Source organism: Neopsephotus bourkii, unplaced genomic scaffold (assembly GCF_033783945.1).
Source record: "Neopsephotus bourkii isolate Nb327-2 ecotype Australia unplaced genomic scaffold, CSIRO-AGI_Nbou_v1 NB_1258, whole genome shotgun sequence".
NCBI classification, from domain to species: Eukaryota; Metazoa; Chordata; class Aves; order Psittaciformes; family Psittacidae; genus Neopsephotus; species Neopsephotus bourkii.
Window position 1 is genome coordinate 173,548 of NW_026901743.1, and position 25,956 is coordinate 199,503.

The following is a 25,956-nucleotide window of genomic DNA, read 5'->3' on the forward strand; positions in this document are numbered from 1 at the left end:
AAAAGAACATAGTTCCCTAGGGCTGGAAGAGCAATAAAGATGACACTGTTGCTCAACTTCCAAATAAGAGAGTAAAATAATGCAGAAAATATGTAAACGATTTAAAGAATGGTATGCTTTTTTCTTTTAAAACCTAGTTATCAAAGGCTACAAAGCAGACCATTTGGAGGAACCAAATACTGGGAACCAGCAATCCCATTGGCTTAATTTTTAAACCCAAATTGGCCATACTGAATCTCCAGTCCTCAAGAACTAAGTCCACAAGTTCAGTGGACTTCCCAAGGAGATGATTTCTCTGTCTCAGCTGTCTTACCTGCTTCTCCTGCAGTCTTATTCCCAGGGCAGCATCACTGTCTAGTTAGCCTAGACTGCTTCCCACAAAACAGTCCATATACTGGCTTTAATAACCAGCTGGCAAAAAACAGTATTTAATCCATCACAACTGGCAGACCCCAGCACCTCTACGGCCAACTAGCGATTTACGTGTCAAGTGTTCTCCCACTCCACTATCCCTACTAGGGAAGGAAAGCAGAGTCTAAACTTGTCCTGAAAAGTTGTCTCTTCAGATGTCAGTCTTCTGCTTGCACAAGACAGATATGGAAGAGGGCAGTTTGTAGTCTGTTTGCAAACGAACCTCAAAGGATATTCAAAAAGCTTAAAGGGCCACTGGAAAGCCTGCATGTGGATGGAATGCCTTTTTGGCATCACTGAAAAGCTCTGCATGCTGGATATACACTCAAGAATGGTGCACACAATTTTATTAAGAACTTGGTAACGATATAGATTTGCCACTTAAACATTACAACTACCCATAGAAAAGTGTTGCCTGTATCTTTTAAACACCATGTAAATAAAACAAATTTATTTTTAAAACAGGATAAACTGCTATAAAAATGGTGCACAGTCAAGTAATACAAAAATACAAAATTTGTTTCCAACTGCAGTTCTAGTTGCAATTACAGAGGAAAACACCCACCCAGGACTTCCAGCGAGCAGAGAACACAAACTTGTGGAACTGGTCATAGCAGAAATTTGTCGTCAAAATGAGCAAAATTCAAGGCTTCAATCAAAGCACCTTCAATAATTTCCAAACAAGATGGAAATTAGTTTCTCTGGAAGCAACTGGGTATATGAAAAATCTCTTGGCCTTGGAATTCAGTTTCTAAGGTTCATCTAAGCCAGCTTGTAAATTTCTGTTGCTAACCCCCATTGATACACACAAATATCGGTGCTCAGTGCCACTGCTGTCTTACACATTGGTACAGCAAGAATGTCTCCTCTCCACAAACTTAAGGCTGCTGAAGTGCTTCTTCTAGATAGCCTGATCTCTAAGTTGAAGTGAGAGGCCTCTCCCGTGTTCCAGTCTGAATCCCTAGGTTGAAGCTCTAGGCCAGTAAGCAGTTACATGGATGAGTAACTTAAACAACTTTCTCCTGACATCAGTGGAGCTACCGATTTGGTTTACTTAACTAAGTGTCTAAGAGCTTGCAGGATTGGATAATTCTGTCTCCCTGCCTCCCCAGCAGCTATCATTTGCAAATGTAGTTTTACTTTCGCATAGTTTGGGTTCTGGGATATGAAAAGAGTAAATCCTTTTAATTGGGTTACTGAAAGAAAGCTACACAAATTTATCAAATGATTTATAGAAGCAGGAGTGAAATATTTCACTGTTGCCAAAAGGTAAAGAGCACTGGTTAGCTACATGGTACCATGTATTTTTTAAACCTTCGGCAGCAATTTAAAAGTCTGATCCTCTGAAAGGAAGCACAGATAACTGCTTACTTATTAAACCTTTGTAAGACGAGTTGTGCATGTCTCTAGCTAGACATACCACTCCACTCCATTGCAAACCTTCTGTAGAAGGGCTTTTCTCTTCCAAAAGATTTTCTTGAATGGAGTGATCGAACCATCGAGGCATTATTCATTTGTACAGAGCTCGTATTTAGTGCAATAAGTTTAAAAATTCTGCTCTGAAATATTAATTTTACATTAACAAAAATAGTTTTCTTAAAAAAATTGTAACAAAAGGAGTTTATAGCATAGACACAATCATGAATTCTTAGCAAATACACTTCTAAGCATTTACCATTACAGTATGCCAAACAATTTAATATAGCATTTGTATCTGGTGAGCTTCCAGACTGAAAAGAAATATAAGTATCTAATAATAATAAAAAAGCATGTTCTTTTCTTATTATTTGATAACTTTAGATAACTATCCTGGCAGTTACACTTCTAAATAAATGTTTGTCTGCCCTTTCCTGTTTTAGCCACCCGCTACAGTACACACAAATATGGATGAAATGACAGGTAAGGAGCAGTCCCTTCCTCCTCCCAGAGCTCTCCAGCATTGAATGAAATGAAGCATACAGTACTTTTTTGTACAGGTGTACAGTCCATTTCTCTTTCCATCCTCAGCACCTTTATCTCTAGTCATGAATTAATGATGAGTATGACTAAGACTGAGCTTTAACAATGTTATTTCAGTTGTTTCATATGGAGAATTCATACCCTTCAAAGGAGCACTGCTGAAGTGTGAAGAAGGCTACTGAACTCAAGGGGAGGATAGACGGCAATGGGTATGAGGAGTAAGTAGGGTAAAACAGGAAGTTAATTGCATATAAAAATTATCTGTCCCCATTTTGTAGTTTCTGTTTAATAGGAGATGCAAGGGCTCCCACACACCTGAATACCTGAGGAGTTGGTTATTGTGATATCTGATGCTGATAAAACAAAACTATGCCCAACCAGGGCTGAAAAGTAAAATGACTGCTTTCAAACCTGTTCAATTTTAATGAACTCTCACTGAAACCACCTTCTGAAAAACAAAATTTGAGACTTTTCTTGATTTGAAGGTTTTCCTTGCATATAACTGTCCTGACTTTAATGCAGATTTAAACAAATTAAGCACGTAAAACTCTCACCACATTAGCAGTGTCATGGGAAATCTCTCTCTACACCAGTCATCATTTCAGATTATCTTTACAATGATACCTCCTCCAGATTGTAAAATATCAGGCAGATAAGAATCAACATTTCCATGACCACAATGAATAATTAAAAAAAATGGAACAATGATAAAACTGCTTGTAAAAGCCACCCGTATGAAAAGAGTACATGTTTCACAAAAATAATTGTTAAAAAAAGTATTAAATCCCTGTTCCTTTTCTCTGCTTTTGGCTGTTTATTTATATATATATATATATATATATATGCATGTATATATGTATATATATACTGTTTTGGAATGTCAATGGGTTCCAATATGGCTGGCTAGTTTCAAGATGAACTTGCTCCAGAGGCCTAGAAAACAAAGTCATACAGTACAGTCTTAGACAAATGCCAAAGGACAAGGAGAAATTGAGTCAAAGGGGTCACTGGAAATCACAAAGAAAGAAAAGTGAAAAGTTGTTTTTTTTTTCTTGTGCCTTGATACAAGAACAGAAGGTCCCAGCATTTAGGGCATTTCAGTTTTAGAACTAATTGTCATGTCTAATAAATACCTGCATTTCAAGGAGACTGAAGCAAAACAGAAAAGACTATTTCTAAAAAAAGAAGGGAAAAAAAAAAAGAAGAAAAATTAATCTGATTTTCAGATACCAAATTTGGGGACTATAGGTACCATTAGTACAGAACAGAATTATGAGTGACCCTATCCCAGATGTAACTGAGGCCTTTACCAATGACTTGGGGAAAGGTATAAGAAATTTTATGGCGATAACTGCTGTGCCCTGTCCTTGTCAGAAAGTGAGATCCTAGTATTCCAGAAACTGATCAGCTGGAGCTGAATGCCCCAAAATGGAAGACCATTTGATAGAACACGGTGCAATCAGTTCCGAACAAGACAATCACATGAGCAGCAAAACTGGGAGTAATTCAGCAGGTGACACTCAGGGTGAGCCCCAAGGGCTCAGCATCTTCGCCAGCAGTCCTAGGATGACTTTGGGACAGTGCCAGGCTCAAGCACCTAGAGTCATGTTCATAAAAGAACAGGACTACCTTTGACTTGCAAGTACTTGGTTTGCTCTTTTACAAGCAGGGACACAGTGAACAGGCGTTAACATCCAAGTTCAGGCAGTCAAGTAAAAAAGGCTAAGTTGCAGTCTGTGCTAGCACTGATGACAGCATAAGTGTAAAACCACTTAAGGTAAATCAGTTGTTTGAATTAGAGCTCAACGTAACAAAATTTTGGACTGGGATATTTTCTGCCTGTGACTAGAGGGTCTGCACACCAAAGTCTCAATAATTTTAATGGTGTCTTTATATCTACAACATTTAGATCACTCTGAAAACCCCAACATTAGTGTCTGTTTGAACAGCTAGAATTACTCCCAGAAAAAAACAGTAAATGAGCATAGAATTAGGTTTTTTTAGATGTATAAACACAGCAGCAATTAGGCATAAGCAAATCTAGAAATTGGTATAATGAAATAGCAACACAAGCAAAGCTACACATCTATCCACTTTGCACCAGGAACCCATTCCAACTTGGTCGAAAAGTGCTCATGCAACATGGCTTCATGTACATCATTGAAAAAAAATCCACTGTTAGCATACACTTATTTAGATTCCCTTAGGTAAAAAAATTGTCCCATGGTAAGGAACTGAGCCAGGTCCCAAATACTCTGAGAAAGTATGATGGAACAAAATTTTATTTCACAAAGTAATATTGCACGATGACAACTCATACCTTACCCAGCCTGGCTCTCCATCATATGTTCTCACTTCTCCAACTTCCAAACTCATCCTCCTATCTGTTATCTGTACCATGTATAGCTGTTCCTTAGTCCAGGCTACTCAGACATGCAATGCCTTCCTAACAGGCACACCGTAAGTAAAACAGGCTGCAGAAGCATAAATGATGCACTGTTCACTGTCTGTGTATCTGACAGTGTGAGATGGAAAAAGCACACAAGAGACAAGCAACGTAAGTAGTTGGCAATAAAAACAAACAACTGGGAGAAATGTCATTTCAGCAGGTTGAAAGGAATCACTGTATCCAATTCCATGGCACTGTATAATACATAAAATAATTTGGTGAGAGCTTTAAATGCCTGGTCCTACTTCGCAACAATGGATGCACGCAGTAGTGTTCTTCAGGCTTTTATGGTGAACATAAGATGAACAAAAATTGTTCAGCTCATGGCTGAAAAGATGATTAAATTCAGAATAGCCCAATGAATTCCAGAACCAACTTATTTTGAGAGTGTTTAGCAATTGGGACTGCGTGTGCATGCCACAGAGCATGTACTACTAATCCTAATGAAATGATGCATTTGTTTCAGAAGACACAGTTCCTTTCATCTTACTTTTACAGGAGATGGTCTCAGCTGTGACAAAAACCCTGCCATCCAGGTGATAGGCAAGCTCACAAACAGAAAAAGCAGAACATCTTGAGTGATACAGAGAACAAAAACTTCTCCTGAAGAAGTGCAGTCAGTAAAGACAAAGAGGGAGAAGAAGTAAAAGTGAAACTCTTGGAGGATCGCCACCTCCTCATCTGCACCTACCATTGGTTTTAGCTCTCTGCCCTCAGCTCCACCTCCCCGACCAGCTTCTTTCATTGATTTCCTACTATTCTCCACAAACTCCTGAAAAACAGTAATGAAGTGAAAAGAGCTTTCTTACAGCAGACTCCAAACATCAAATATCAAGACAAAACTCAAAATGTCAACAAAACTTGTTCCTCCCATTTCTCTTGTTCAGACATAGTCCACAAAATATCAAAAAAGCCTGCCAAATAACCACAAAGGTCTCCCTCACTTAATTCTGGAAGCCAGAGAGGTATATGCCTTGTGTGCTGATAGAACTTTCACATTTACCACACAACGCTGTTCTTCATGGTGAAGGAAGATAAAGGGTGGTTGTCACAAAGAAATCTAAAAAAAAATCTAAAACCTATAGCAAAAAAAAAAAAAAAAAAAACAAACCTAAAAAGAAAAATCCCACAGAAAAACCCAAATAGCCCACTTACTACATCCCATCCTGTTTACTGTGTGTAATGTTAAAACTCCATTAACAGAGGCACTTGGAGACAATTACTTGCAAAGTTCTGTTGATTTCCGCAACTTCCCTCAATTCAAACACTTAAATTTTTCACTGGATCAAAATCACCTATTCATGAAGATTAGCAAAGATTATAATCCAATTTTAAGTCTTCTTTTTTTTTTTTCTCTCTTAAAGGCAAGCATTCTGTCACAAATTTCAGCAAACATTAGCCGCTGGTGTTTTGTGATATCAACTGCTGACTAAAGAAACCCACAATGCTTTCATAAGTTACCTGTGTTATCTTCCAGGACAGCATGCTGCATTTTACTCTTATTCTGTGCTAAAAAGCAACTCATTAGCTACCATATACACTAGATTCTGTAGTGTTTTACCAAAAATTTAATATTAAATTCTTGGCATGGTTTTCTAACAAGTAAACAGAAAAACAAATTATGCCTAGAATTCAAGAGGATCTTCCTTTGGCCAACACGAGTGTACATTTTACAGTGACATATTCTACGGTTGACACAAAATACTGGTAGGAAAATTACCTACTCAACAACAAACTGAAAAGCTTGAGAGGCAGGATTTTTATATCTTGGTCTCTAGCTAGAATGAACAAAGGATAAGATGGAATAAACAAATCAGAACTGAATTGTGCAAAAGGCCTTAATGTAGCAACTAGGCTTCAGGACAGATCATAAAACCTGTTTTTTCTGTGCGTGACAGACAGTCAAATTCTGATTGCTGTCTATCTGAAGAAGAAAAACTCCAGTGTGGTCACTATACATGTGTGGGGTAGAAGTCTCTGATATTTTTTCTTTTTCATGTCCCAAGAGAGGTCCTTCTTAGGAAAGCAAGCCTTTACCCCTTGTTTTGCTGCTTTCGATTCTGCACTGTATCATTTAACAAGAAATGATACCCAAGAGTGAGATTCTGTAAGATGACTACTCATCTCACAGCCAGCAAATAGAAGCCAATACCAGTGATGCCAAGGGAAGGAAGCATTATTACTTACTTATTATTAATTACTTATTATCACACTGATTGCTGATCAAGTCAAGAACAAGACAGCAATGTAACCAGATTAAAAAAAAAAAAACAACAAACCAAACATATTAAAGCCAGCTAGTGAGTTCACTTCCCTGTCAAAATACCTATTTTATGGAACCATATCTGTAGATTTAGAGAACAAGGCAAAACTTACCATAAGAACTTTATCCATGTAGAATTCCCTCCCAGGGCTCCCATCATTGTATTTTGTATCGATGGCAAAACATAAGAAAAGGACATCAACAACCATTTCATAAATGGAAAGGAAGCAGTGGGCAACCAGGAATGCAAAGAGGCAGACAATGATGAGTGGCAGCACCCAGACGGTGTAATCTCGTTGGTAATTCAGCAACATGATCCCAGCCAAACCTGTACTGCAGACAATCAGGACCTGAAAAGGAAAACAGTAGACAAACCTAATGGTAGAAGACTTCTGACATTTTTAGTTTGGTCTGATACTGTTTTGTTTTTTTTTTAACCTGTGTGCTTATTGCTTTGCAAATGATTGATTTTGCTTTATTTTCTCTGCCTCATCTGCATACAGGGAAAAGCAGATCAGAACTCACACAAAGCACTTCATGTAACAGTCTCCACAGAACTATATTGTGTATGAGACCCCAACAGACAGATATTTCACTGGGTACCAGCTTGGTCTTTGGGAATAATAAAAGGACTAATACAATTGTTGTGGTAACTCAACATTTTGAACATTTCAAAACCTAATATTATGAATTGTAGAACAGGTGAGCTTTACTGTATTATGAAAATATCAAGTTGAACTGGTAGAGAAGGAACATGATAGAAAAGGCAGGCTGTCAGCCTAGCACTGTTTTAGCTGACACTAATTTTTATATGCTGCACTGTTCATTTTAACATTTCTGTCACCTGTGCATTTCTCTAATAATTTGAAAGACATCTTTTCAGGGAGATGTTTTCTAACACCTTTCAGACCCCTCCCTAAAACCACGTTATGTAATTTCATTACCTCTCAAGCACCTATGCCTTCATTATGTGTTTATTACTTCTCACATTTTATTGGCTTAATTACTAGATTAAAAGATCAGACTACTGTACTCTGACTTAAAAAAAGTAGAGAAACATAATAAGGAAGACAGCTGAGGCAACCAGTGTCCAAATACTTATGCATTTGAGTGGATTGGTATTAATTTTTTTAGTAAATGAAGACACAGCATCATTCAAAGGATAGAAATAATTCACTGGATCAAGTTCCATGAAGTATATCTCCAACAGCTGGAAACTCAAAAATGTGACTGACCAGAGCAATTATTCTAGTCTCCTTTTAATTCTCTGAGCGCATGCCAAGATATAGGAATTTTAATGCATGTTGTATTTGAGGTGCAAGCCGTTGCTAAGGAAAGCTTGCTAACATTTAGGTCTGTAAAAACTGTATACAGCAGACATACATACCTTTCCTAGAAACAGCATAAAATCCCCAACTGTGTTTATGGCAGCCACTCGCAAAGCATTTTCCACTAGAATAACAAAGGCATCCTTTGCTGAGGTGCAGAAATTGGTGCTGTTGATAGCTGTGGCTGTATATGCATTCTGGGAAAAGGAGATTGAAGATTTACTCATGAAATGATCAGATATTTCAGATGGGAAGGTGGGGGGGGAAGATACGGCTTCTGAATAAATCACATAAGTTGTAAGAGGTTAATGAACAAAGATTCCCTTGAGAGTTGTTGAACCAAACAGTATGTACCAGCTGACAGAAGACTATACGAGGTAGAGGATTACTATTCTTCTCCTCCCTTGATCATCATTTACGCATTAACAAGTTTATTCCAAAAAATTAATTAAATAGAATTTGCAATTTCTCTGCAGGAGGAGGTGAACAGTGGCTTAACTACAGCAATTAAGTAGTTAGAAAAATATTTGGAAATGCAAGAGTTTGGGAGTTATACAAGTCCACCAAGACAATTTCTGGATACTTCACTCGACTGCGTTCAAGGTTAGCGAGGACAATTTTCAAGGATTACACTGGGGTTTTTTAAATACTTTCTTCTGATTTTATTTTTTATATTTCCACGAGCAAAAAAGCGAACACTGGGAGAAGATATTAGATATCACAGAGGTGGAACCACAGGCCAGTAAAACCTCTTTTACAAAGGAGTCTGACCAGCCAGTGTGTTGCAACTTGCAACTCTTTCCACTTTGTAAATTATAATGACAACTTGATACTACATACAGGTTTTCAATTCTGTGAGCCTTAAATATTACACCTAGAAAAGCTTACCTCCCTTTCACAGCAAACGTATTTTCTGAAACTCTTATGTAGCTTGACAGGGCTGACATGAGGGGGAGCATCTCCAACCACTAAACAAATTGTTACAAGGTTGAGATCCCGCATTCACAAAGACGAATACTGCCTATTTTTCACCTTTGCAATGTAAACAAAGACTAATGGAGTGATTTGAAGTGTAATTTCAGTAATGGAGACAAGACTGAGCTACCATAAATCAAGTTCAGTTCCATGGTACGGTACATTATGTTTTAACCTCAAGACAGCATTCTGGGAATGTATCTGTATATTAGCAGCCCTCAGATAAACTTTTAATATTGAAAAGCTTACCTGATTTAAGTAGGTCAGGCACTTTTCTAGACACCAAAGGCAGCAGATGCAGGCTTTAAGCATACAGCGAGCACAAGCATTTTCCTAGAAAGCACAGAATGTGGGAAAAAAAGATAAGGAAGAAAACCAACAGATCTTAAACAAACAATAATCCTTTGTGTTTCAGTAACTGATAGGTTGGCAATTTAAGCAGTCCCTCTCAGTTCCAGAGTCCTTTAAAGACCACATATTCATGGAATCATAGAATGGTTTGGGTTGGAAGGAACCTTAAAAGCTCATCTAGTTCTAACCCATCTGCCATGGGCCAGGTTGCTCCAAGCCCTGTCCAAGCCTGGCCTTGAACGCTACCAGGGATGGGGCAGCCACAGCTCCTCTAGGCAGCCTGTTCCACTGCCTCACCACACTCATAGTGAAAAATTTCTTACTTGTTTTTAATCTATACCAAATAAGGCTTCCATCCTCCCACAGAGATTAAATAAATGTGCAAAAAACATCAGGCTTTGAGTTTCCATAAGAAAATGTAATCTATTTCTCTTACTTTTCCTTTGAGTTGTGTATGAATATACATAAGGATCATTCGTGGTATCTTCACTAGCGTGATAATGAAAGACCCCTTTGCTACTGTTCCTAGGTGGTAACAAACAAGGCGATTAACAGATGCCAGAATAGGAGTAAAGGGCAGATTCCTTTTCTCCCTGTTGAGAAAACGAATAAAGTAGAATGATCAGTATGTATGCAACATCATCCAGAAGTGCTAAAGTGCTACAAATTCTCAATAAATAACACGTAAAACAAATATGTTGTCCTTTTATTTTCAGGATATATTGTTCACTCCACACTGTCAGTCCATGTTAAGTCACAGTTTTGCAGTAACAGGAATAGGAAAAGGAATCAGTATGTCCCAAGGGCAGGCTTCCTAGCAGCTGGCTGCACTACTGCTACCGCCAACCAGCAGTTCCTATAGAACTACATCTGATGGTGCGCAATTCAAAACCTTCCAAAACCAGCGAGAAACAATGCTAATATTTTCTTCAGTGGGACTACTGATAAACTTGTCTTCCCCTTCTGTTCTGTTGGAGATCTCTGTGGAGACTTTGGAGAGGATATTACTATTTTTATTTATTAGGTAAATACTTCTCTCTGATGTTCTGCATTTCTGATTTAGCTATTATATTCTCAAGGACCCAAGTATTAAGCCTTAAAACAAGCTATTTTACCGCAATGTGGCTAGAATATTTTTAAGCTGTCAGATGAATACTCACATTCACAGGTTTGAAGCAACGCTCTCTTAAAGTTTTTATTTATATTTCCTACCAAGGAAGCCACTTCTATTTCTTTCAAAGAGCAGCTCTATTCAACATTTAAATAATGGCTTTTCCTTATTAGAAATATAAACATAATTACAAACATATTAAAGGAACAAGTGCTAACAATTCTGTGTTTTCTTCCAATTAACTTTTAAAGCTTAGGTGGGAGAAGCCAAATTCTATTTCCCCTTGGGCAAAATCACATAAATGGTCTGAGTCTTACTCCCAGACAACCCAACTACTTCCTCCTTTTGAGGCAAATATAACTGAGGAAAGAGTCTGTAATGCAGAACATCTTGATGTTTGTTACTGTCTGAGTTGAGAGGAATCATCTAGCGAAGGTGAATGAAGAGATGATGTGTGAATTTTATATCACATTTTGTGAATTAACATCACATTTTGTATGTGAATGACACATATAAAACATTTCTCCACGGATAACTTCATCTCATACGCTGTGGAAAGGTGTTAATATGCAAAATAATGGGGAGGTCCGAATTAATGTCCTTTCTTTTCTTACTAAGTCACTTTTCAGATCAGAATTATATCTTAAAAAGCACCAAAGGATAACAGTAGGGAGAAATGGGTATTTACTAACTTAAAATAAAATTCCTGTTCTGGAATGACAGGATACAGTTAAAAAGAATTCAAACTCAGGTGACAGAAAATATATAAACTTATTAAAGAAGTATATACACTGCTAAGCAATCTATTTCAGAATGAAACTATCCTCTCTTTTCTGTATTTTCCTAGTTCTTCACTCAATCTAGTTTAATTATTCACAAGATGACATCCCTGTAACATCTTGTAATAACTTCATAGATGTATTTCATTGGTATACTGGAGGACTTCATCATTAATAAAATAACAGAATTTCTGTCAGCACAAAAAATGAATTCCTTGCCTTTGATATTGTTGTGAAGACTAGGGCAGATAAGAAGTCAAATGTAATTCATATAACAGCCACAATTAAAAAGACAAACCAATTAAACATTTGTGATAGGACTCATGCATTTGAAAAATATCTGTATGCATTATTTAAAACCCTGTTATTTTAAATACCAGACACTTAAAAGCAAATGGCATGAATAAGAGGGTGGTTGCTGGATATCATTAGAATTTTTTGCATACAATATTCTTCATATGAAAAGCTAAAAACATATATGAAGAACCACTAGCTAAACTACATGTGTATTTGGGCTACTAACGCATTCTTCTTGGGGATAACATCTTGGTTTTCCTTAAGTAAACCACCATTGCTAAAAATTTTGTCAACATACTCTACTCATGCTGCTCTTTATTAAGAGGATTTCTATTTATACTGATTGGAAAAGACTTTGAGAATATCCAAAATAAAATAACGTATATAGTTCCTCAACATGGGGGGGGGGGGGGTGTGGGGTAGTGGTGGTTTGGATACCACTTTTTTTTTTTTTTTCCCTGAAAGATTTCAGTCCTAAATGACCCAAATAAGATCTTTTAGTTTCTTTACTAGGGACTAAAACCCCAAAGCTAAATTTGCTATTCTAAAACCAGTTTTTTACCTCTGTGTGGAAAAATTCTTGTGCATGAAGTTTGGTAAAACAAGTGCTTAATAATTAGTATTGCCTTCTGAAACAACTAGCAAATATATACAGAACGGCCAGCATAAAGTATGCCTTGCTATACAATTTAATACTCAAATACAGCAATAAAATATAGAACTTTAATGCACTTTATTTTGTATCACTTTTTATTTATACATGATCTTGTCAGAATCTACATGTAAATGATGAGTATAATAAGAACGTAAGTAACCTTCTGTACGAAAGATTAATGAGGTACTGTAAATTTAAAAGGGCAGTGGTTTGCAATTCAAATAATAATCAATTGCTTTCAATGTTTTCTTAAATCTTTACTGAGCTTATCAGCAATAATTATTAGCATCACAGATGACCTTCCAGGTGCATGCTGCTTTGTAAAGGACCATCAATGTCCATACCATGTGCACGTTACAAGGCAAACAAGACTTCAAGTCCTAAATACCAAAAATACAATCTATAACCAACAAACCAAATTATTATACAACTTGATATGATTTAAAAGAGTCAATAAAATTCAACTGCTCCCCACCTTTCAGGATGGAAACAAGTATTCTCCCCAAAAGCTTTATCCCTCATTCTTCCTGCTAAATCAATTTCCAGGCTACTCACAGTAGACTTAAGTTGTCCTTACCTTGTAAAGTAGTATGTTACAACAGCTCCTGCTACCGTCATCTGCTGACACGCTAGGATAAACTCGCTGATCCAGATGAGTCCCACTAAATGGTACCACCACATGTATTTCAAAGGACCTACCATTCTAAATTCAACAAATCCTTCTTCATTTGGGACAGGACTACCTAGAAATAAACGAGGGTAAAAAACAAAACGGTGCTTACATCAACAAAGAAGGAAGCATATTGCATTAGCAATTCGTAACTGGCTACAGCAGAACCCATTTAGCTTCTACTGTTAGCTGTCAACGTCATGTTTAAGAGGACTGTTCATTAGAAAGATACAGCTTTTGAGACAATCAATATAATGGCATTTGAAAAAGGCACTACAAAAAAATATTCTGAGCGTACTCAAAATCCCCCACTTTTTTAAATTTTTAGCCACATGGTAAAAATTTCCAAAACTAAGCACCATTAAGTAGCAAAAAATTCTCTATAAACATAGTAAAAGCCTGCTTCAGTCATTCCTAATTTCAGTCTGCTGCTCTGCTGGTATTGTTCATACAGTAAGAATAAAAATTAGACTTCATAGCTCCTTACATCTAGGTGTCAAAATTAACAATCACTTTTTGTTTCCCTTATGGTCTTTGTTCATGTATTTCAACAATACCTGTAGCTTTAAAGGCATTCACAGACATGAGGAGCAGCTTTAGAAAGTCTAAACATATGATTTCATACACTGACTGAGAGCAGCACTGAGGAGAAAGACAATGTTGGTTGGTGAGAAGTTCAATATGACCTGGCAGTGTGCGCTTCCAAGCCCAACCAACTGTATTCCAGGCTGCACCAAAAGAAGCATGACCAGCAGGTTAAAGGAGGTGATTCCCTCCCTTTACTCCACTCTCATGAGACCCTCCTCTGCAGTACTGCATTAGCTCTGGGGGCCCCAAGGTAAGAAGGATGTGCACCTGTTGGAGTGAGTCGAGAGGAGGCCATGAAGATGCTTAGACAAGCACTTCTCCTATGGAGACAGGCTGAGAGAGCTGGGGTTGCTCAGCCTGGACTCTGCCTAACCTGAATAGCAGTATGATGCACTAGACTGATAGCACATATTAGAACCCTCCTAGGATAAGCTCTAGTTTAGTATGCTAACCCACATTGAGATGTTTCATCTTATACAACAGTTACGTGAACAGCTCATGAGGTTCAGAAAAATACTGGAAGTAACATCATGTTACATCAAGTGTAAACACCTTGAACACCATTGTTTTGACTTAGCATTGATAGCACCTTCTCCACCTTCTTAGCTATGCTTTTGTGCTTATATAAAAAACTTAGAATTTTCTTATGAATAAACTGAACTATTGAAATAATTTTGTTTTTAATGAACAAGTTCTTCCTAAGTGTAGGCTTCTTTTTAAGTTTTCCTGGTTTGGATTGAAAAGATCTGTACCTACTTGCACAAAGATTTTGTTCAACTGGTGTCAGTGAAGATACTGAGTGCACATAAAGCTAAAGGCATACATTAGTCTTTGCAGAATCAAGGCGAATGAAAGAGTTCTGTCAGTAAAATACAGTTTCAGCCTATATTCTGCTACAAATTCAGTCCCTGTGCAGTGGTCTTTTAACTCACAGAGTAAAGCATGGAACTAAGACTTAACTCACTTTCAGAGGCAAACATTTTCTGCACACAGCACAGCATGTAATGAAAATTAAAAATTTCAACAGTAATGAGAATAAGAACAAGAATGGCTCCTATGACTGGAGTGTTGGAATGGAAGGTTACAGGCTTTTTAGAAAGGACAGGCTCGGTAGGCAGGGAGGGGGAGTTGCCCTTTATGTTAGGGATGGGCTGGAGAGTATCGAGCTCTGTCTGGGGACAGGTGATCAGTTAACAGAGAGTTTGTGGGTCAGGGTTAAAGGGAAAATAGCTATGGGAGACATTACTGTGGGACCTGTTATAGACTGCCTGATCAAGGAGAACCTGCGGATGAAGCAGGTTCAAATGATAAGAATGATAAGAAAAGCCTCACGCTCACAGGCCCTCGTTCTCATGGGTGACTTCAACCACCCTGACATCTGTTGGAATGATGGTACGGCCTGGCACAAGCAATCCAGGAGGTTCCTCGATTGTGTGGAAGACAACTTCCTTCTGCAAGTAATAGAGGAACTGACATGGAGAGGTGCCATGCTTGACCTCGCGCTCACCAACAGGGAAGGGCTCTTTGGAAATGTGGTACTCCAGGGCAGCCTTGGATGCAGCGATCAAGAGATGATTGAATTTGAGATCCTTAGGACAGTGAGAAGAGCGTGCAGCAACCTCACTGCCCTGGACTTCAAAAGAGAGACTTTGGCCTCTTCCGGAACCTGCTTAGTAAGGTTCCATGGGATAAAGCCCTAGAGGGCAGGGGTGGGCCAAAACTCTTGGTTAATTTTAAGGATCACCTGCTACAAGCTCAGGAGTGTTGTATCCCAACCAGGAGGAAGTGCAGCAGGAGGGCCAGGAGACCTCCTTGGATGGATAAGGAGCTCCTGAGGAAAATTCAAATGAAAAAAAGGCACTTACAGAAGGTGGAAGCAAGGACAGGCAGCCTGGGAAGAATACAGGGATGTTGTCGGGGAAGCTAAGGACCAGGTTAGGAAAGCTAAGGCCCAGTTAGAATTAAACGTGCCTAGGGATGTTAAGGATAACAGGAAGAGATTCTACAGGTACGTAGCAAATAAAAAACAGACAAGGGACAACGTAGGCCCCCTCTGGAAGCTCTCGGGAGAACTAGCTACACAGGATTTGGAGAAGGCTGAGGTTCTGAATGACTTCTTTGCCTCGGTCTTCACTGGCAAAGGCTCTGACCGCACCACCCAAGTCTTGGAAGGCAGACGGAGGGACTGTAGAATGGAGACCTTGGGCCCACCATAGGAGAGGCTCTGGTTTGAGACACCTTAAGAACCTGAATGTGCACAAGTCCATGGGACCTGATGAAATCCATCCACAGGTCCTGAAGGAGCTGGCAAATGAAGTTGCTAAGCCACTGGCCATCATATTTGAAAAATCATGGCAGTCAGGTGAAGTTCCCAAGGACTGAGAAAAGGGAAATATAACCCCCATTTTCAAGAAGGGGAAAATGGATGACCCAGGGAATTACAGACCAGTCAGTCTCACCTCTGTGCCTGGCAAAATCTTGGAGCAGATTCTCCTGGAAGGCATGCTAAGGCACGTGAAAAACAACAATGTGCTTGGTGACAGCCAGCATGGCTTCACTAAGGGGAAATCCTGCCTGACCAATCTGGTGGCCTTTTATGATGGGGCTATGGAACTGATGGACATGTGTAGAGCAGTTGATGTCATCTACCTGGATTTGTGTAAAGCGTTCGACACTGTCCCACAAGACATCCTTGTCTCTAAATTGGAGAGACATCAATTTGATGGATGGACCACTTGGTGGATAAAGAACTGGCTGGATGGCCTCAGGCAAAGAGTTGTGGTCAATGGCTCAATGTCCGGCTGGAGACCAGTAACGAGTGGTGTCCCTCAGGGATCGGTGTTGGGACTGGTCTTGTTTAACATCTTTGTTGGTGACGTGGACGGTGGGATTGAGTGCGCCCTCAGCAAGTTTGCCGATGACACGAAGCTGTGTGGTTCAGTTGATACGCTGGAGGGAAGGAATGCCATCCAGAGGGACCTTGACAGGCTTGTGAGGTGGGCTGATGCCAACCTCATGAAGTTTAACAAGTGCACGGTCCTACACCTGGGTCGGAGCAATCCCAGGCACAGCGACAGGTTGGGCAGAGAAGAGATTCAGAGCAGCCCTGTGGAGAAGGACTTGCTGGTGTTGGCCGATAAGAAAATGAACATGAGCCAGCTTCAGTGTGCGCTCGCAGCCCAGAAAGCCAACTGTATCCTGGGCTGCATCAAAAGGAGTGTGACCAGCAGGTCGAAGGAGGTGATCCTGCCCCTCTACTCTGCTCTCGTGAGACCTCACTTGGAGTATTGTGTGCAGTTCTGGTGTCCTCAATATGAAAAGGACACGGAACTGTTGGAACAAATCCAGAGAAGGCCCACGAGGATGATCGGGGGATTGGAGCACCTCCTGTATGAAGATCAGCTGACAAAGTTGGGGCTGTTCAGCCTGGAGAAGAGAAGGCTGCGTGGAGACCTCATAGCAGCCTTCCAGTATCTGAAGGGGGCCTGTAGGGATGCTGGGGATTCTTCATTAGGGACTGTAGTGACAGGAGAAGGGGTAATGGGTTAAAACCTAAACAGAGGACATTTAGATTGGATATAAGGAGGAAATTCTTTCCTGTTAGGGTGGTGAGGCACTGGAATGGGTTGCCCAGGGAAGCTGTGAATGCTCCATCACTGGCAGTGTTCAAGACCAGGCTGGACAAAGCCTTGGGTGATATGGTTTAGAGCGAGGTGTCCCTGCCCATGGCAGGGGGGTTGGAACTTGATGATCTTAAGGTCCTTTCTAACCCTAACTATTCTATGATTCTATGATTCTAACACATGAATTCTATTACAAGTGGCTATGACATACAATAATACTTACCTTGTATTACCCTGAAATAGCTCTGTGACTTGAAACACTGCTACTATTGGATTGGAAGTAAACAAGAAATTTAAAAATTTTAAGTTTTTAGTAATGAATGATGGTATCTACTGCCTACAACTTATTGTAAAATAACAGTTATCTCCCATTTTAAAAAGCAGTTGCTAGGTTTCTGTGCTGAAGTAACTAAGATTAGGACCTATAGAATCAAGTAATTTTAGAAGTTTGTCAGTCCCTGAACACAAAGCTCTCATGTTCTATGCTCCACAGAGCAGGCAGAAATTGAGAGTAGAGTGGCTGCTCTCAGAATACAGACAGCAGAAAATCCCCCTAATAATCCTGGAAAATGCAGGAATAATACTGGACATGTAAGTTATGAACAACTGAAAGCTACTTCTAGTATATTTACATTTTGGGAGACTGTAATTGTTTGCAACAGCCCTTTCATTACTATGTCTTCATGTGTATGAGTATCGACTACAGTACAATAGCTTAAGAAATCAGCCGTTAGATTAGGCTGGTTTTAACCTGCTTTTGTGAAATTAGAGGGAATTATTTAAAAAAAAGTGTTATACCCTTCTTATTAATGTAGTTTTTTGGTTTGCAACATGCCAGCTTGCGTCAAATCAAAAAGCCATCCTAAGGCACAAAGTGACATACTGGGAATGCAAACTCACACAACTTTCTCAAAATAAGTGTTTTGAAGCCATCGAAGCAGATAAGAACAGAAGCACAGTGTGTGTTTTGGGGTTTTTTTTCCTAGAGGTTCACACGTGCTTTTTAACCAACTCTGCCTGAAACCATACAAAAATGGAGTGGAGTTGATTTAAAATAAGTCTGGTAGATGCTTACCTGTAGTACCAAGGAAAAGCAGGACTGTGATCCAGTATGTCCAGAAGAGGATAAGCACAAAGAATGTCCAAAACGGCTGGAAGACTAGCAGCGGCAGGTGGATGAAGACCTTGCCAGCCACATGGAACAAGGCAATGGTGAGAGCTACTCGTTTACGCATAACTAACATTATCAATAACAAGATAACCTGGAGGGAGAAGTTTCAAAATCACATTTTAGAGAACTGAAAAATAAGTAAGCTATCATTTTGCACAGCTAGGATATTCAAATGCAGCAAATTAACACATGTTCTATCTATAGAATCACAAGATCAAAATGTAAGATCTGTATCAGCTTCTTCTGGTGAGAAATTATTTTCCAACTTACACTTTTGCAGAATACCAATCTCATAATTATGTATTTGGAATCATCATCAGGCTCAGACTGATTAGATTAGACCAGATTCTATCAGTTGCTCTATAACCAGTGAACTCAGCAAGATGTAATGAAGTATACAATTTAACATCTATATTTGAGCATGGTGTGGTGGTCTTGTCATATACGTTAGTTAAATATTGTCAACTTTTAGTAGTACAAGTTAGTGATTCTTGAATCAAAAAGCAAGGCCTAAAGAAGATAAATTGGTTCTATAACCAGTGTTAGTATTTCAGCTCACAATGATGTCTCTGTTAATGAAAAAAGTTTGGGAACAACCAATTTCAGAAATAGGAATGGTTAAAGGACTTTAAAATAAACTGAAATGACTAAGTACCCCTGAATGGGGAACCTAAGAAAAATCTTGTAAGTGAAACTGGATTGTGAGTCCAATATCATAGCTATTCTTGGAAGTCCCTGTGGACATTTTGTGGTAGAGGAAAGTAGCTGCAGGGTTAAGAAATCTCTCCTGACTCAAAACCAGGTATTAAAGAACAATGCCTGGAAGTAAAAAGCACACAAACAAACCAACCCACTGCAACAGAGCTTGGAGTAGAAATAAGCTCTTAAAAAATGTGTGCAACATAAGCCTTTCACCTGAATAAAAAAACAAGAGACCACCAGAACAATAAAATAATACAGTCATTAGCAAAGTATACCGTGAAGACTGTAGCTGCAATGGCATAAATCAGGAGAGCCTGAAGATTGTCTTTGGCTATTTGAGTCTCAACAGCACTGGCAGATATTCGTTCCTTAGCATACAGCCACCACAGGACTCCTGTACCACCTATATTTTAGAGAAAAAAAATGACAGGTAAATGAAAGATGCTCCTTCTGTGTGACACTGTCAAACTACCTAGCAGCAAAGGAACTAAACATTTTCTTCTTTTTAAGTCTAGTCTGGTAAAGAATAGGCTGAGGCACTGATGCTTAACCCAACAGGAACTTTGAAGGAAGGAGAACTGCTTAGTCTTCCTCTGTTGCCCTCTTCTCAAGTGGATATACTCCTTTCCCAGTCTCACCCCACTATGACCACTTAAGAGACTTGCAGCTCTTCGTGTTTCGGGGTGAAGTGCATGAAAGAACTACTTCATGGGGAACCCTAACAATGAAGATCACACCTTCCATCACACAGGCAATAGAGGGACAAAAATAAAAACAAAGAGTTATATGGTAGGATATATGTTTATATGTGTATAATAAGGTAGGTAGTAAGAATTTAGGAAGGGAAACACAGGGGCCTTTGGGTTAGGGTGAAAAATAATAGAAGGAACAAAAGGAGTCTACAACTCCTGGAAAGACTAATCAAGAAAAGAAGGAACAGCCCTGATGCTGAAAATGGCACCTTGGACTACTGACACACAGCTACCTCTTCATTGGACAGTGCCTTTTGGGCACTGGAACAAACATCAGTGAAAGGCACAGGAAGCCAGTATGAATTTCTCCTAACCCTGTTACAAAATCCTGAATCTTGTGGCCAGAATACCATTCTCCTATTCTAGCTACCTGTCCGAGGTAGAATATTTCTTAAACAGAGGACTCCAGCCCCCTCCAGAGATAAGCTCTCCCCTCTGAGATATATATATATATATATATATCAGACTTATCTAGACATCACAAGTCATTGCTGAAGGTACTCTGCTCAGGTCTGAAATGGAGGATGCCCTTTTGGCATCTCCTAAGCAAACAGCGAATACAAAACAAGCAGCATGTCTCACAATTGGCATGTTCTTTTTTGGTTTGTGTAATGGGTGTGATTTTTTTTAGAACAGAACAACAGATGGCAATAAGTTATTCAAATCTTTCGCTCAAAGTTTCTAAAGAGTGAAAAAAAAATTAATTTTTTTTTTTTTTTTTAAGCTTTTCTGGGGTCACAGATCCTAAGACCACTAAGCAGAAAAAAACAAGTGATCCCGAAAAAACATAGATGGTCTGATTTTTTTTTTCTATTCCTTGCAGTCGTAATTGCAAAAATTAAATTGCTACTGCTTCCTAATATGATTATTCTATTTTCATTCCTTCCCTACAATTATCTCCCCATACATTTTGGCATAGCTACTGAGTATCAAGAATAGAAAGCTCTAGTTTTACAAATGCAAAAGTTAATGTGATAAAGCAAGGCTATTTTCATGCAAGCTATATAACTTTGGATGAGGCAACGTGTAGCCATTCCGAAGACAGCACAGCTGGTTGCATTTCATACATGACTTACATGATGCAGAACTTTCCAAGTCAAATGGAACTACAAGATTTCTATTAGAAATGCTAGAAAAGCATTTTTGCTTCCTCTCCTGAGGAACGCTCTTAGATACACCTACAGAGCTATTCAGATGACCGAAGGGACTGATCAATATGACACGGTTGTGTGGACACATCTACATCCCAAGATTCCCTGAGGCTTAATAAATAATAAGTTGCCCTTTGATTCATGCATGCTTAAGTATGCCCAGAGGGTGGGTATGCCGTCACACACCCAGACTAGCTGCATTTCTGACATGTTCAGAAGGCAGGTTAAGATGTAGGAAATGCTTAGGTCTGTGCTATAAGTGCTGTGAGGAATATCCCATATTGCTTATGTAGGCTATAATGAGCTAGGCTGACAGGAAGCTTGCCAGCCAAGCACCATGCGCAGCAAACCTCTAAGGAGCAGTGTGCTCTCTGGGCCAGAACTGCAATTACAAAGGTGGCTTTTTTGCAAGACATATGCAAGTGACTCAATGGAAAGCTGAAGGTAAATGAAGATCTTTGCAGGATTGCAGCTGGCCTGAGGACATGGAGCACAAAGATTAGAACTGGGCACTCAGAAAATGGGAGGCAAACAAGACTTACCAAGTGATCCCAGAATGACAAGAATTGTTAAAATCCAGACAAGTACTCTTGAAATGTACCTGATTATAACCATCAAAATCATGGACAACACTGCAAAAGAAGACAAACAAAATAAGCAGAGTAATTATGTCAAGTAGAAATTCCTAATTCTCCCACTGCACTAAGATAACTGCCTTCCAGCAGGATTTTTAGAAAGATTTCTGAGCCTTACAAACTCACTGCACAGACAGTTAAGTATTTTAGGCACCTCTACAACTTCTGCTTTTATACTGTTGATTAAAACAAACAAAGCAGAAATACATTTACAGGGTACATTAAATACAAGACAGAATGCATACATACAAACAGAGATGTATTTAGACAATGACAAAACAGACAGAAAGATATGACAGTACTCTAAGTCTAGTAATGTAAACACATCCCCTGAGGACCAGAGCAGAATTTGCACTCAGGTACACTTGTTAAACAAGTGCAGATAATGTGATGCTGTGTATTTCAAAATGTCATGCCAGTAAAATGTAAAAAAAATTACAACTTTATTTTCAACATTCAAAATAAGCTCATTAACAAGCTTCGTTCATATAGTTCCACTGCCATTCAGAAATGCATGTTAAAAAGCCCTCTACAATCTCAGCCAGCTAAGATTTAGTGAGTGGTGAATGTAAATGCACACACACATACATATTTGTGTACAGCTGTTACACTGGAACCTGGCTTTGTGAATCACACAATCTTACCCACTGTTTAAAAAAAATAAATTCTGTAACCATGAAAGTATGAAAAATATTTTTTAAATTAACTGTATCTAAAAGTCTGTACTAATTTCTGACTCTACCCGAACAGTAGCATTGCTAATCAGCTGCTAGCTTTCAGATGCAGAACAGTCTTTCTACCATTACTATCAATTACTGCTGCTGTCAGAATATAAGAATAAACAACTTTCCAATCATAGCTGACAAGATACTCAATGGTCTTTTGTGTTTCTGGGGTGGTTTTACACACTGCTCATATACATGGCTAGTATCTGAAGCTTCCCATTTTAGGATTTCAAATTTTATACTTATTAGGAGTATAGAATCATTAATAATTTATGTGGGTGAGCAGCATTCCACCTTAATTCACAAGACTTAAAACAGCACTTTGGTGTAGTACAATGTGTCATTCTATAGGTCAGAGGCACCTCACAACTGTAGAAATGAGTCAGCACCTCTATACTGAGATTTTCAAATGCCTGAAGCTTTTAATTTTGGAAGAAGGGGAAGAAGGAGGTAACATACAATAAAACAAATGAGCACTTAAGTTTTTTGTTTATCCCCAAAAAGTTCTCATGTCCCTGCATAAGTATGTTAAATGAAACAAACTAAAACCCCTACATTCTAGAAAATAGTGCTGTTGTGCATTTCTTACCCTGTCCTTTTTATTTGGAGTTGGGTTGGCAGAAAATGAGTATGAGAAATGGGAAAGGGGAATACTATAGTAAAAATTAGGATAATGGGGATGCTCTGTTAACTGTACCGCAACTAATGTTGGCTAACCAATAGCCACACATCGTCTATCTCATAATCAGCGCAAGCGGAGAAAAAACAGGAGTGCATACATAGACTGCTTCTGAGTAAGTTACACAGCTATCAAATAATATTTTTTAAAAGCAATCTAAACAATTTTTTAAAAGGGCTTATTGCAATAATTCATGTTGCTTTCTCGTATTGTGGGTAGAGGGTGTTAACAATCTCCTAATGCAGTACTAAGAAATAGCTAGTAATGAGAAAAACAATTACCTAGTGACAACAAGCAAAGTCCCATTATAATCTCTTTGCTGGTCATAACTCCACTAATCAGCCTGTGTAAGACACTACTGTCACTGACAAAGGTGATCAGGGCCTCTGCAAACTTGGCATAGCAGGAAATGTTCACAGGAGCACAGCGATGGAAGAATGGAATAGGTGCACTGGTGACACAAGAAAAAAAAAATCAGAAAAAAAAATTACTCCTACTTAATATAAATGCCACATCAACACACAAATGAAAGGTGAATAGATGCAACCACTCCACCCTCATAACATCATAACCAGAAACCATGTGTTGAAAGCACAAGTGCTGCTGGAATGAGGATGATCATAATGAGAAGTGATGCAGTTCTTACAAGTGACCCTGAGAGGCTGGCGTGCACAGTCTAATAGGAAATTATTACCCTCCCACCCTTAAATGGCAAGGCTCAGAAAATACATGTTCCTATTTGCACTTAAACATCTCTCAATCAAGTGTCAGGTGGTGAACCAGCAGCTGAAACAATGCCTTTCACTCATGTTAGAATAGAACACTAACCCGTATTTGCAGCAAAAGAAATCCCAGAATGACAATACTCTTCTTTCAAGCATACATTCTATGCTAAAATATATCAGCACTTCCAACTGCTGCCAAACAAAACTTACCTATTTATTCTTAGTTTTTCCCATTCTGAACTTGCTCTTGTATTGAAAATTACAATCACAGAGTTTACTTTCATTAGCTTTGTAAAAATTATGCACTACATTCTTTGCTAAGACGCCTATACTGTTTCATTATTCCTTAAGTGTTTCGGAAGCATCCTCCCCAAAAATACCGATGCTGTGTGTTAAACTGTGCAGAATGCTCAGCAGAACCTGCTATCACCTCTCCATCAAGGAGGAAGATACAAGAGAGCAAAAACTTCCCTTGAAAAGTGGGTGATTTTGTTTTCCAAATGTTTCCCATTAAGTAACTGCCTTTCTTGCTCATAAACTATGTCAGATCTCAAAGTGGCCTATTATATCTTTTGATCAAGCTTCCCGATTACACTTCAAACACAGTCCATGAAATACATGTTCCTTGCTGTAATCGGACCCAGTGAAAGAAATACCTTTTGTATTAAGTCAGACTTTTCTTCTAACCTCTGCATTTGTTTCACCTTACCCAATTATCCTAACTTAAAAGATTTCAGTGGACTGTAGCAGCAATACACATAATCTTTTGCAGTTTCCCCATTCAGCAATGACCTATAAACCAGCAATTCTCTGTACTCAGTAGCTATTCGTTAAGCCCATGCTTCTGTCATTCTAAGCACATAGTAAGTAAAACAGCTGCCTTAGATGCACCCTTTTTATGCATTGTTTTTTGTGGGGAAGTTTCACTGTACATTTTAAATTACCTATTTCCACATGCAGTAATTAATTTCTAACGTTGCTACAATTAGTTAAAAAAATGAGGTTAGTCATTTCTACAATTTTCCTGTATAAATGGGACTGCTGAGAATCCACTTTTTGAGATCTGCTGCTATTTCAGTGGTTCTGACTGAGTAGGTGAGGTAAGGTGTCTTGTTTAATAAAAAATATAATAATAGACCTGCAGTATTTTATATGGCCTTTTGATTATAACTTGGTATATTACATACTGAAATGGAATGGCAAGTTTCTGAGAATAACAACATGATGCTTGATCGTGGACAACAGTTAGTAAAGTTGAAGCCAGGAGATGACGGTGTTAAAAACTGCATTTTATGATGGTGTTAAAAATTGTATTTTTAAAGCAATATTCAAGTGATGTTGAGAGACCCATCTGATTGTTCAAGTACTAGATTTCAGAGGAGAGCTCTTTCCTCTCACTACTACACCTGGGCATCTACAGCAACCTGTGTGTGGGGACTGTGTTAGAATGCCACTGGTAGCTATTCTTTGTAATTTCTTTATACAGGGCAGCCTCTTGGCATAGCTGGCTGACTGAAAAATGCTGCAGGTAAAAGCTGGACACATTTTCTTTTAGGGTCTTCTAAAGAATCATGCTCTACTGAGGCTGAGATGTAGTAGGCACAGTTCCTGTAACAATCATGTATGGCTGCCTGCTTTGCTAGACTGTGCTGCTGTGTTGAAGTTGGACATGATGCTTGAACCTGGAGGGTCAGAGTCCACTGAAAGGTGGAGTCCCAAATGAAGGGTGTGAAGCCTGGTCATGAAACAGAAATCATCAAGGAACAGTGGTCATGAAATACCCTACCTCCACCCCATGGCCTGAATGGGAATCAGATGGCTCGTACCTCTGACAGATCAAATCTGAGAATAGGAGTGTTAGGCAAGTTCTTCCTGAATGCCTCAGCCTACAGAGAGTTGGGTTTTTGTTTGACTCCATAAGACTCAGTTTGCCTTCCAAATCACATTAATTTAATCA

At 38.9% G+C, this 25,956-nt stretch overlaps 1 protein-coding gene across 4 annotated transcripts in view; it reads right to left on the reverse strand.

Annotated features, from left to right (window-relative positions):
* Nucleotides 1-731: 731 nt before the first annotated feature.
* The window catches only part of SLC44A1 (solute carrier family 44 member 1), a 68,323-nt gene continuing 43,098 nt past the window's right edge, over nucleotides 732-25,956 (reverse strand). For 2 of the 4 annotated variants that reach the window (XM_061364955.1, XM_061364954.1), the window contains 10 exons: nucleotides 23,556-23,725; nucleotides 21,778-21,867; nucleotides 19,608-19,735; nucleotides 18,535-18,721; nucleotides 13,156-13,321; nucleotides 10,173-10,329; nucleotides 9,635-9,718; nucleotides 8,470-8,607; nucleotides 7,196-7,432; nucleotides 3,310-5,591 (listed from right to left, as the gene is read on the reverse strand). In XM_061364955.1, the coding sequence (XP_061220939.1) occupies nucleotides 5,301-5,591; nucleotides 7,196-7,432; nucleotides 8,470-8,607; nucleotides 9,635-9,718; nucleotides 10,173-10,329; nucleotides 13,156-13,321; nucleotides 18,535-18,721; nucleotides 19,608-19,735; nucleotides 21,778-21,867; nucleotides 23,556-23,725 (1,648 nt within the window). In that variant the 3' untranslated portion in view covers nucleotides 3,310-5,300. The other 2 variants (XM_061364957.1, XM_061364956.1) reach the window with 2 other exon arrangements.